Source organism: Leptinotarsa decemlineata, unplaced genomic scaffold (assembly GCF_025532065.1).
Source record: "Leptinotarsa decemlineata unplaced genomic scaffold, Ldec_3_MD MMD2_tig00026328_RagTag_RagTag, whole genome shotgun sequence".
In the NCBI taxonomy this organism is placed as follows: Eukaryota; Metazoa; Arthropoda; class Insecta; order Coleoptera; family Chrysomelidae; genus Leptinotarsa; species Leptinotarsa decemlineata.
Window position 1 is genome coordinate 539281 of NW_027412688.1, and position 12940 is coordinate 552220.

General features: G+C 34.3%; 1 protein-coding gene across 4 annotated transcripts in view; it reads left to right on the top strand.

Moving 5' to 3' along the window:
* The window catches only part of gek (serine/threonine-protein kinase gek), a 65265-nt gene that overhangs the window by 39657 nt on the left and 12668 nt on the right, over positions 1–12940 (top strand). For all 4 annotated transcript variants that reach the window (XM_074182192.1, XM_023170756.2, XM_074182194.1 and 1 more), the window contains 6 exons: positions 932–1453; positions 4571–4757; positions 4817–5005; positions 9017–9202; positions 9257–9365; positions 9427–9601. In XM_074182192.1, the coding sequence (XP_074038293.1) occupies positions 932–1453; positions 4571–4757; positions 4817–5005; positions 9017–9202; positions 9257–9365; positions 9427–9601 (1368 nt within the window). The remainder of the gene's footprint in view (positions 1–931; positions 1454–4570; positions 4758–4816; positions 5006–9016; positions 9203–9256; positions 9366–9426; positions 9602–12940) is intronic.

A 12940-nucleotide genomic window follows, 5' to 3' on the forward strand; every position in this document is an offset into this window, starting at 1 on the left:
TTTTGCTTATTTGTACCTTCCAATTTAGTTTTGAGTCCAGATGTATTCCAAGGAATTTTAGTGATTTTTCCTCTGTATTGTTTTTGCTTGAAATCATTAGCCTTTGAGTTTTTTCTTTGTTTAGCAGGAGTATATTTGCCGTAAACCAAATATCTGCTTCGGCTAGAACTTGCTCTGTCTGTTGTCTTATGTCACCTTCATCTTTGCCTTTAACCAGAAAAGTTGTATCATCTGCATATGCACTTGATGCATAAACCTTGATATTTTCGAGAAGATCGTTTGTGTAGATGATAAACAGAATTGGCCCTAAAATAGAACCTTGAGGCACTCCTTGAGTTACCGGAATTGTCTGAGATAGTGAATTTTTCCACCATGTCGATTGAAAACGATTTGACAGGTATGACTTGAGCAGTTTATACGAAATTCCTCTTACTCCATAATATGATAATTTCTCTTATTCTTTTATATTTTAATTTTACATTTTTACACTTGTACATCTATACGTTTTTACATTTTTATTTATACATATATGTATATATATCTGTATTTTACGGTCCTATGTTTATATGTATTGAATGTATATTTACATGTTTGTTTGTTTACATATTTATAAGTATAAGTTGACGTGTTCGATAACATGTAGTTGGTCCATGAATGAATACATTTCTTTCTTTCTTTCTAAAATTTTATATTGTCCTGTAAATGGGTAACTGTTGGACAATAAAGCTATTATTATTATTATTGTATATTCAAGGACGTGTTTCTCAAAATGTATCACTTGAAAATGGTTTAACAAACCGAAACCGGTCGTAACAATTGAAAAAATCGCTAGAAATCAGATAAAAGTGATATTTTTTATCCTATATTTTGTATATTTCAATACTTTTTTTTAATATTCAGCTATCTTTTATGCTTTTCCTGTTTCCACCAGATAACGACGTCCTTCATGGAACCACCAGGACCCCGGAACTCAACCCTAATGCTAGCCGACACTGAAGCTGAAAAAAACAAGTGGGTAGTCGCTCTAGCCGAGCTCCATCGAATCATGAAGAGAAACAACCTACCGAACACCACAGTCCTCGTCGCGAAGGAGCTCATCGACGCGTCTCTACCTTTACTGCGGAATGCCCTAAGCGCCTCCATCATAGACCCCGACCGGATAGTCCTGGGTACCGAAGAGGGACTGTACTGTATCGACCTAGATAGGACCGAGGTGGCCAAGATCGGCGAGGGGAAGAAGATTCTCCAGCTCGAGTACATCAGCGAGGAGCACCTGCTGGTCGTCGTCAGCGGGAAGCAGCGGCAGGTCCGGTTGGTTCCAATAAGAGCCCTCGACGGGGACGACGTCGAGTGGATCAAAGTCACCGAAAGTAAAGGATGCTCTGTGCTGACCGTCGGAGCGGTGTTGAGGGCGCCACTGACGTTTTGTTTGTGCGTCGCTATCAAGAAGCAGGTATGATGGTTATTTGAAAATCGATTCACATACTCCTAAATTTTATTGATTCACTAATAATAATAATAATGATTCATTTTCGTATGCAAAGATAAGAAATTTTTGAATGTATATCTCACATGAAGAAACCTGCACCACGTGCAGTCCACTCAAATGACAATCATTTTGATTCTGGTGTGAAATGATGGGGCCATGTTTCATCCATTGTCACATGTCGACGCATAAATTCAGGTTTTTTCGCGGTGGAACAGCTCCAAACACTGCTCAGAATCGTCAATTCGTTGTTTTTGGTAGATTGTGGCACTCATATTGAACAGAGCTTTTGCATATTTAAATATTCATGCACAATATATCCAACATGTTCCTTTGATATCTTCAGAGCCTCAGCTATCTCGATCAAAGGAAATAGAAAACAAAAGTTCAAAGGTATACAATTTGATAGTGTTCTTGTAGCAAAAGTAGCAGGATATTCTAATTCATTTTCGTTGACAGTTTGAAAAATCTAACCGAAAGTATAGTACCAATAAATGATTATAATCATGTTCTCAGTTATATTATACCAACAAATGAGATACTTGGGGAATTTGAAACTTTGAATATGTGCGAGTTAAAAAAGATAATTTTTTCCCTCAAGAAAAATAATACAGATGACAATGGAATTAATCTGAATATAATCAAGTTGATATTTGAAATACTGGAAAATAGGTTTTTGGACTTGATAAATTTATCGTTGACCACTGGAACATTTCCTGATGGTTGGAAAATTGCCACCATCGTTCCTATTGAAAAAATTACAAACACCGTTTTAGGATCTGATTTTAGAATCATAAATACCCTGCCAATTTATGAGAAAATATTAGAAATCACAGTGAAAGAGCAATTGATAAAATTTATAGCGAAACATAATATTTTGATTAAAGAACAATCTGGCTTTAGGAAATCCTATTCATGTGAAACTGCACTGCAATTTCTAATCTCTTTGTGGAAAGTTGAGCTATCTAAAAAACGTATTATAGGTGTTGTCTTTGTGGATTTCAAAACGGCATTCGAGATGGTCAACATTAAGTTACTTTTAATGAAATTAAATAAGTATGGACTAAATTATAAAGTATTACAATGGTTCACAAATAACCTCACATATCGGAAGCAGCTAGTTAAATATAATCAATTGACATCAAGTACTTTAAATGTAATTTCTGGAGTCCCTCAAGGGTCAGTATTGGGTCCACTGCTATTCTTGCTGTACATAAATGATATTGTGATACATGTTGAAAGGTGTAAGATAAAACTGTTTGCCGACAACACTATGTTGTACTGTTCTGGGACGACTAATGAAATCTCAGAATGTTTAAATGAGGAACTATCAAATATAAACGAGTGGTTATGTGACAGCAGCCTCAAGTTGAATGTTAATAAAACAAAATGCATGTTAATAGGTAGCAAATATCGTTTAAAACAACTGCAAGATGAACAGCTGTCATTGAATCTTTATATTGATAATGTCATCATTGAAAGGGTAACAACTTTTAAATATCTGGGAGTGGTATTAGATCAAGAATTGAACTTTAATGCACACTGTAGTTATATTCAGAAGAAAATAGCCACGAAAATTCATCTTTTATATAGATTGAAAAATAAAATAAGTGAATATGCCAAAATTACCAATTTATAAATCAATAATAGCACCTCACTTTGACTATTGCAGTACATTACTCTATTTTGTGAGCAATGAAAATCTAAACAGATTACAGAAGCTTCAAAACAGATCCATGGGGGCAATATTAAGTTGTAATAAACGCACATCTGTGGAATACATGTTGGAAACACTGTCTCTTATGTCTGCTAAACAAATAATAACACTAAATATGCTAATATTTATATTTAAAATTAAACACAATATGCCAAATTATCTGAGTGATCAGTTGACCTACACAAGTAGTATTCATACACACTCCACTAGAAATAGAATAGGAAATTTTTATATCAACAGAGAACATATAGGTTGTGACTCGTTGTATAGTTCTGGTCTGATTGCATTTAATAATCTGTCAAGTCATATAAAAAGCTGTGATTCATTAAATTCATTCAAAAGAAAATGTAGTGAATATATTTCAAGTAATTGTCATCAATAATTCGTCTTGTTTTTTAGTTTCGTGTTTTTAAAATGTGACTTGTCTCTAATTTTATATATCTATATATTTTTTTATTGTTTTGAATTTTATAAGTGACTGACTGTACTATGAAGAGCATTATTTGCTAATAAAGAGTAATAATATATATACTTTGCGGTCATCGAAAATTATTTTGTGGACTTTTTTGATCTCTTCGTCGGTAACAGCCTCTTTGGGGTATCCTCTGCGTGCATGGTCCACGGTGCTCATTTAACCTCGTTCAAACTGAGTAAAACACTTCTCAACGGTTGATTTTCCTGGTGCAAAATCCGAATAATGTTTATCAAGCCAAGCCTTGGCTTCAACAGTATTTTTTTGCCAAAAAAGCAATGTGTTATCAACACACCAAATTCCTTTTTATCCATTTTCTTCAAACTAGCAAATAACGCTTCACTCAAAATATTCTATCCCACAAACTAATAGTCAGATAGCTGTTAAATTTGTACACATGTCTTTTGAAGGTTAGGGTTTTACCAAAAACCATATTAATTCAATACTAGTAGCGCCATCTCTGTATTGGCCTACGAACTTTGTACATGTGTCTTCTGAAGGTTAGGGTTAACTAAAAACCATATTAATTCAATACTTGTAGCGCCATCTGTGTATTAGTCTACGAACTTTTTCTAGTAAAAGCTCCATTAATGTATTTCCACACTCAGAGCCAATGTATCATACCATAATCACTAATTTTTTGAAAAATGTTTTTATAATGATATATGTTGATATCATTGATGACCGCAGAAGTGGTCCACAATAGATTCTTTGTGGTATTCCTCATTTCACATGTATAAGTTCGGAAGCTGTTTTTTGCACTCGAACTGACTGAAAATCACTAATTAAATAGTCAGTAAACCATTTGAGCATGTTACCAGTGATACCATGTGCACAACATTTTTCATACAAGGTTAGGTTGTCTAGTTTTTCCTACTGATTGCTTTGATTTCAGCAAAATTCGTCGAGCATCATTATCTACGAAATCACCAGGACCAAAATGAGGCATCAACGTGTACGCGAAATCAGCCTACCTGTCCTCGTTCAGTCGCTGCAATTGCTCTCAGACGGGCGATTGTGCGTCGGGTCGCCATCCTGTTTCACCGTCTATAGCATACAGCACGTGGATCACCAACTTTTTTGTAAGACCTGTTGGAGAAGAAAGTGCCGCTCCGATAATCCGATTTTTTTTTCTTTGTAGCCCTCTTGCATCCCGACAACCCCCTGTACAGTACGATAATGTGCAGCGCTGTCGAAGCATTGCGGGTCATTGAACTACCCAGGAACGAATACTTACTGGTGTTTGGCAGCCTGGCAGCGTATGTCGACAAAAGTGGGAGGCGGTCCAGAGATAGGGAGATCATGTATCCTGCAGTGCCAACGGCAATAGGTAAGTGACTTCTTCTTCGTTTCTTTGAGCTAATTTCTCCCATTCAATGGCAATCCAAAATTACTTAAGGAAACTCATGTAGATTCTTATGAAATGCAGGCTCCTGAGTGCTGAAAATTTAAATGTGATTGGCAAGAATTTATGGTAGCATGTGACAATTTAATGGAGAGAAATGTAACTTAACCTCACCTACAGTTTACGCCTCATCACGATTTGAAACTCTAACTTACCTCAAATACACATCATTACATTCTTGAAATTCCTAACAATAAGATAAAATTTATTGCTTCAAAAGATATTGCTTCAAAATTTTTATAAATTTTTATGAGTCTACTTTGAACTTCAATATCTCGGTGAATATTTATTAAATTTGAACGAAATAAGCGCCATTTGAATAAGTGCACTTTTGCCAACGTTTCACAAATCGATTCATTCCATCAGCATAAAAATTGTCTGGTCGGGATTCGATGAAGTCGACGAATGCCGTTTTTGCCTGGTCCTGATTGGCGGATGTTATACCGGTGAGAAAGTTATTGGAGTGGTTGAAAGGATGGTAGTCGGTTGGCGGGAGGTCTGGGAAGTATGGTGGTTGATGCAGAATTTCGACGCTCAATTTGTGTAATATTCGGATGGTTCCTCTTGAACATCTGTTGTCGTAGAAGATCCACTTTTCTTCACACGTGGCAAAAAAAAATTGTACATTCTGTTTTCTCCTACTGAACTTAAGACTTCTATTGCGGAGGACTTGATGAAAAATATAAAAGCAGCCAGTGACCCCTCAGACTAGGGGTCTCCAAACTACGGCCCGCGGCCCAAATCCGACCCGCCAGTGTCATCAATCTGGCCCGCGACATCCAATGATTACCTAATTGTTGTTACTATTGCTGTAATGAGTTGAAGAAGAAAACACAGAATGATAATTACTCGGTTTTATTTACTTGCAATGTAAAACTTAATGACAGAAATGATGACAAAGAAAACTTAACTTAAGTATCTAAGTTTATTAAGTGTATACTTGGAGTAACTTTGAAGATGTTTCGATTCATAGTGTCGTTTAATGTTATAGTCTTTGAGAACAGCTTTGGTTTCATTACAAATTAAACATAGCGCCTTATTACTGAACTCAATCACAAAATACTAAAAGTTCCATTCATTGTCATTCACTGTCGATTTTTCGCTTCTTTTCCATACTAACAAATCACACATAAAAACAATAAGTCAAATCAAAATACTTTTATTGACGGGTGTTACTTTATTTCACAATAAACAGTTTCGCTTCCTTCGTCTTTCCTACGCAGACTAACTCGCAGTTGCGCCGCTAGCCTTTTTATATGCAATTATTACTGCCATCTCGAGGTGATCGGAATACACTAGCTAGAACGTTCTCGAACCAACGCGGTAATTCCAAATATTTAATTACGCCTAATGCCACCTAGCGGGTAGCTGAAAAAGATAGTATATAATACCACTACTCGCCGCTAGATGTCGTTAAGTGTCACAGTACACAATAATAATTGAAATGCAAAAAAAGCGTAAGTTTGCTTAGGTCACGCACTTTGCGACTATCCTAGTCTAGAAATATAGTTAAGGGCAGAAATTGCCCCTTGGAACAAACTGAAAAAATCATTATGACCCGAAGGCTTCAAAGTTTGGAGACCCCTGCCTTAGACTATGTGAATATCGAAAAATGAACACCTTTATATTATATGATACAAATATTACCGAACTGCATGAAACATTATTTTCCATTAAAAATAAAAACTTCACAGGCTCAGATGAAATCTCTATAAAAATCCTATAAAATATTCCGATAAGAATACTCGATATATTAGTTAGTCTAATAAATAATTCATTTAGAGAAGGAATCTTTCCGGTTTTTTTGAAGAAGTCGATTGTGTTAGCACTGCCAAAGGAAGAAGTCATCAATGGTCCATCAAGTCTTTGTCCAATTTCTCTAATCTCTGCAATGGCTAGATTGATAGAAAAATAAGTCAAAACAAGACTCCTTTGCTTTCTGAATGAAAAAAAAATAATAAGTGATTGCCAGTTTGGTTTCCAAAAGCAAGGAAACACTTCCGATGCCATATTTTCATTTCTTTACAATGTTTATTCAGATATAAATGACAAAGAAGCAGTGGCTGCGTTCATCTGTGATATATCCAAAGCATTTGATTGTGTGAATCATAAAATTCTTCTACAGAAACTTAGTAAATACGGTATAACTGGAATAAGTCTTAAATGGTTTGAGTCATACTTAGCAGATCGCACCCAGATGGTCAAAACCACTTCATACTCAAATGAAGGTAAAATTACTTGCGGCGTCCCACAAGGTTCGGTACTGGGCCTACTTTTATTCTTAATTTACATTAATGACCTATTGTCTATAAACATCCAAGGAAAATTTACTTTATTTGCTGATGATACTACAATTTTATGGCATGCTCCTAACAACCATACGTTGTATGAAGTTATTGAGAATGACATCACGAGAGTGAAGAACTGGTTTGACTCAAATCTCTTAAGTTTGAATTTATCAAAAACAAAAGTAGTGTCCTATCCAGCCGTACATCTAAATAATATTTAAATTGACAAAGTACCAACTTCTAAATTCCTTGGCTTGTTCATTGAAAATAATTTAAAATTCAACAAACATGTAGATACTTTGAAATCGAAGCTCTCCTCTGGATGTTATGTGATACGAGTAACTGCATTTGAGCTCGGATCTGCAGAAGCTAGAATGGTTTATCATTTCCTTTTTGAATCCCATCTTCGTTATGGTATTTGCTTTTGGGGTGTGTGTTCTACCACATGCCTTCAATCAGTATTGCTAATACAAAAACGTGCAATACGATGCATATGCAAAGCCAAGCCTAGGGATTCTTGTCGGCCTCTTTTTGCATCTAACAGAATCCTAACTGTGGTCTCCTTATTTATATATGAGACAATCTGCCTTCTCTTCAAAAATAGGGTATTGTTTAACAACTTGGACGCGCCAATGTATCAAACCAGGCAAAGATTCAGCTTTAAATTACCGCTGCCTTCTTCGATCCTAGTTAAAGATTCCATTATTTACAATGTTCTTAAAAATGTTCAATCATCTTCCTCAAGCTATAAGAACCATAAATGACCTTAGAGCTCTTAAGAAAGAGTTGTGAGATTTGTTTTCTGTGAGACCTTAGCTTAGCAGAGTTCTACGATGATAATTTTAATTGAGAAGACTAACTGTAATATCTACGGTATTTTATTGATTTGATTTTATTCAATTTGGTTTAAATTGATTTATTTAATTTTATTGACCATGTTCTTATATCCTGAACGTTTGTTATTATTTACATGTCTCTTTTCAGTTTATGTTATCACTTACTTTTAGTGATTTTACTTTTGTGATTTCATGTATATGTTATTTATTGAGAAAGGAAGTTTTTGGCTTTCTACTACTCCATCTTGATGAGTTCTACTTTAAATGAATAGTAACAAATTGCGCTTGCATGGAACACTGTCATCCTCACTGGTATACATCGATGTTTCGCCTTAAGACACTTGCCCTAAGGCTCTTCAGTACCAAATTGAATAACATTATAGAAAATACACACACTTTCTTTCAGTTTGTATCTGAAAGTTACTTCCTTCCTTTCTTTGAAAGATTCCCTCATCCTTCTTTTTTTGTATCAAGATGGTGTAGTAGAAAGCCAAAAACTTTCTTTCCCAAAAATTAATCACTCCTAAAAAATATAATTCCTTCAATTCGAATGTTATTTTTATTTCGCATAAGGCCCTGTCAATAAGAATTTATTCTTCTGACAATAAAGTATATTTGAATTGAATTGAATTGAATTCGATCCAAAAAAAGTACGTTTTGGTTGTGCAAAAGCAGAGAAGAATAGTCCTGGAGCTCTCTGACTTTTCCAATACGTTTTAAACCGTCAAAAACCGTCTGATGAAGCTATCATAGAGTGAAACATGTGTTTCAATTCAGTGAAAATCCCCTTTGACTAACTTTTTGACTTTCAGGTTATCGGGATGGACATTTGATTGTCTACAGCGAGACTCACATAGACATTTTCAATTGCGCCACTGGAGACTGGGTTCAGACTGTAAATATAAAGAAAGCAAAACCATTGAACGAAAGCGGCAGCTTGAGTCTCTGCCTACTGAACGATTTGGCGCATCTGCTGTATTTATCAAACATCCATCAAAGTGAGTATCAGCTAACCGTTTCCGGATCTGGTTTGTATCGAAATTAAATTCCAGGAGAGTTGATCAACATGGAGAATATTGTTACGCTCGATAGGGAAGGCAGAACTGTTCACAAAACGAGGAGGAGGTTTTCCTTGAGAGAAGGAAACAGAGCGCAGCGGATGTGAGTTTGGTTATTGTAATGGTTGGATTGATTTTTGTGTTATTCATGTTTGGATTTTTAGGAGTACGGATCGGCGTTCGAAGCTAATATCTGCCCCAACTAATTTCAACCATATCTCCCACATGGGACCGGGAGACGGTATACAGCGACAGAGGTTGATCGATCTAACTCCCACGTTGGTGGATCAGTTGCCGGATCATAGCAGTTTCGGAAGCACCACAATGCTTCAGCCTAAGGTATTGGTTTATTCATTATCATTATTTTTTTGCTCCAAAACGGCACATTATTTAAAAAACTTTACTTTGAGGCCTCTTAGTAGTACAACTTGTATTTATCTATAAGGAACAATAACAAATTTGTATCTTTTTTTCATTAACATTTTAGAATCAAAAGTTCAATAGGCATTCTAAGTATAGACAGAAGCAACTAGTTTCTTGATTCCCACTTTTCAGATGTTTGTTTCCAGTTTTGAAATGTTGCTTCTCTCTTTTGAGATGATGGTTCCCATTTATAAAGTATTGATTCCACTCCTGAAATTGTGATTATTGATTGATTAATAAACCATTTATTTCCCAAGAAACATACAATTTGTTCATAGTAACTGATGTTACGTTTTTGGCAACAAGTTAATTAGGAGACTAGTCAACAATGTTATATCGATTAACAACTCCTTCAAGAAATTCAAAGTGTTGGAGTTAGCAGATCTGTCTAAATTGATCAACGGAGTGGATATGAAATACAGCAGTGAAATACTCAATTGCAAACTTATTAAAGAAAATTTTGGTGTTATAGAACATGCATTCTATAAATACATCTTTGAGTACTGGCAGATTCCCGAAGGAGCTCAAGACCAGTGTCTTTGTGCCAATTCAGAAAGTCCCTAACACAAATAAATCCTGGGAATTTAGACCAATCAACACTTTGCCTGGTATTGAAAAAATATTAGAACTCACAGTTTATAATCAACTCATTGAATATCTAGAAAATAATGATATTTTACTAAAATATCAGTCAGATTTCAGAAAACATCATTCATGTGAGTCTGCATTACAAGTCACAATATTAAAATGGAAAGAATCAATAGATAAGGGACATTATATCATAGCCGTATTTTTAGATCTTAAAAGAGCTTTTGAGACAAATGATCGCCACATATTACTAAATAAACTGCAAAGTATTGGTATCAGGGAAACTGTTTTGTTATGGCTGACTGATTATTTATCACAACGCAAACAGGTAACCAAAATAAAGGATTCAATGTCATCGTCTCGCGATGTCATTTTCGGGGTACCTCAGGGGAGTGTTTTGGGACCTATATTGTTTTTAATCTACCTGAATGATATAGATACCATCCATGGCTGTGATTTCATGACCCTTTTTGCAGGAGATAATATAGAAACAGTAGCTGATCAAATGAATAATGAACTAAGAAATGTTTTCAAGTACATGAATAGCTATAAATTAAAACCCAACACCTCCAAAACAAAATATATGATCTTATCAACTGGTTATAAGCTATCACTCATCAACAATCTCAACATAAGGTTACAAATTGCAGGTGATGTAATAGAGTTCGTAAGTGAATTCAAATACTTAGGTTTCATGGTGGATAATCGTTTATCTCTTCATGCTCATTTTGATTATATATGTAGAAAAATTACTAAAAAAATATATTTTCTCAAGAATTTCATCTCGGCTTTCGATGTACTCAAAAATTACATTATATAATTGTATAATCCAATCCCATTTTGATTATTGTGCTAGTCTCTTATACTCATTTGACCAAAATAAGGTATCGGCTTTACAAAAGTTACAGAATCGTGGAATGAGGATTATTTTACAAGTGAATAGGTATTTTAGTATATCAAACATGTTAAGTACATTGCAGTGGCTGTCTGTTTCCCAGAGGCTGTACGAGTTAGCAATGATATTCAAATTCAAAGTAACACATAACTTGCTTCCAACTTATTTTGAAGAATTCTGTATATATAAATCTCAAATCTATAACCACTTAACAAGAGCGAGTAGCTCCCAAAAATTCCACCTTCCTCGAACTAATTTGACTAGTACGATGAAGTCTTTATTTTATAAAGGTTTGAATGAGTATAACAAACTCCCACTTTCATTTAAAGATTCAATAAATGTTTTCTAATTCAAAAAAACTCATGAACTATTAAAAATATACTTGATTTCCTTTTTTCTGTTTGGTAATATATTTATTATGTATATCCTCATGTTGAAACCATTCTGAAATCATTGAAAAATGTTTTTTATTTTTTTTCCTTCTATCATATCATCATTTTTGTTATTTATGTCATTTATTTATATATTTTTAAAATAATGTATGTATATTAGGATGTCCTAAAGAAATCAATAAATATTATTAATCCTGACTTTTGTTTGACCAGCGGGCTCTTCATTTATATAAAATAAAATTACTTTTTTCTTGACTATCAAAAAAATAAAAATGTGCTATATTGCTAAATGGGGAATGGGGAATGGGGAATGTTCCTCCTGACGAAAATCAAGTAGTTTTCATAAAAGAGCTCTAAAACAACGCATTTTAAACTTATCATTTCAACCTTTGTCTATAAAAAATTATTTAAATACTCAAAAAAGAGGAATGAAATAATGCATTCAACATTTAAAGGGATTCTTTTCTATTTCACCATTTGGCAACATCGGTTATAGCTAATAAAGGACAATGAATCTGTTATCTGTATGAGACAAACAGAGATGACATATTTCAGAGGCGTGCTGTTCTGTTCTTACTTATGTTCCGAGTTCCGAGACATTCTGTGACACATGACATTTTGTGCACCTAACCTATCTTCCTCTATATAAATAAATAATAAAACAACTGTTGTTTATGTGGCTTGTGAAGGTGGTATTGAACTATAATTTATATTTTGCCTTAATTGTTGATTTATAAAGATACTTTTTCTTTTTTAAAGTAGAATATCTAGGAACATATAAATTATTCCAACTTGATATAGGTGCTGTTGCCAATATGTGAATTAGAAACAAATCCCTTTAAAAATTAAAACCCAACATTTGAAACATCAATTTGAATACTTTTTGAAGTGAATTTGAAAAACTCATGAATCAAACTCAGCTTTATTTTGTTCAAACTTGCATTTGCTGTAATAACCCAATTTGAGGAACATTCCTCATTGAAAACCCTTTTGAACTCAGTATCACATGCTACCCCGTTTCATTTAAAATTTTGACAGGGGTAATTATTACTTCTAGGGAGTTAAAGAGGCAGCTGAATAATTTTATTGAGAAACTGTATTTTCATTAAAAAAAAGTGACCCGTTTCAATTGACCCATCATGTATAAAATGATATTATCTATTACTTTAGGAATGATTTGATTTGAAGCTTCTGATTATTATATGGAAGCGCTTTTGATAGCAGCCTGTGGTATCATCTTCATGGCTTTACTTAAACTGAACGTTTTATCTTCTTGTTTGTTCTTTTATACAGTTAGATCGCCTCAGTGAATTTTTTATTGTTGCTGATGGTTTATTAATTAGGGCTCAGGCTGGTTTTGTGTATCATTTTGTGGAGTAT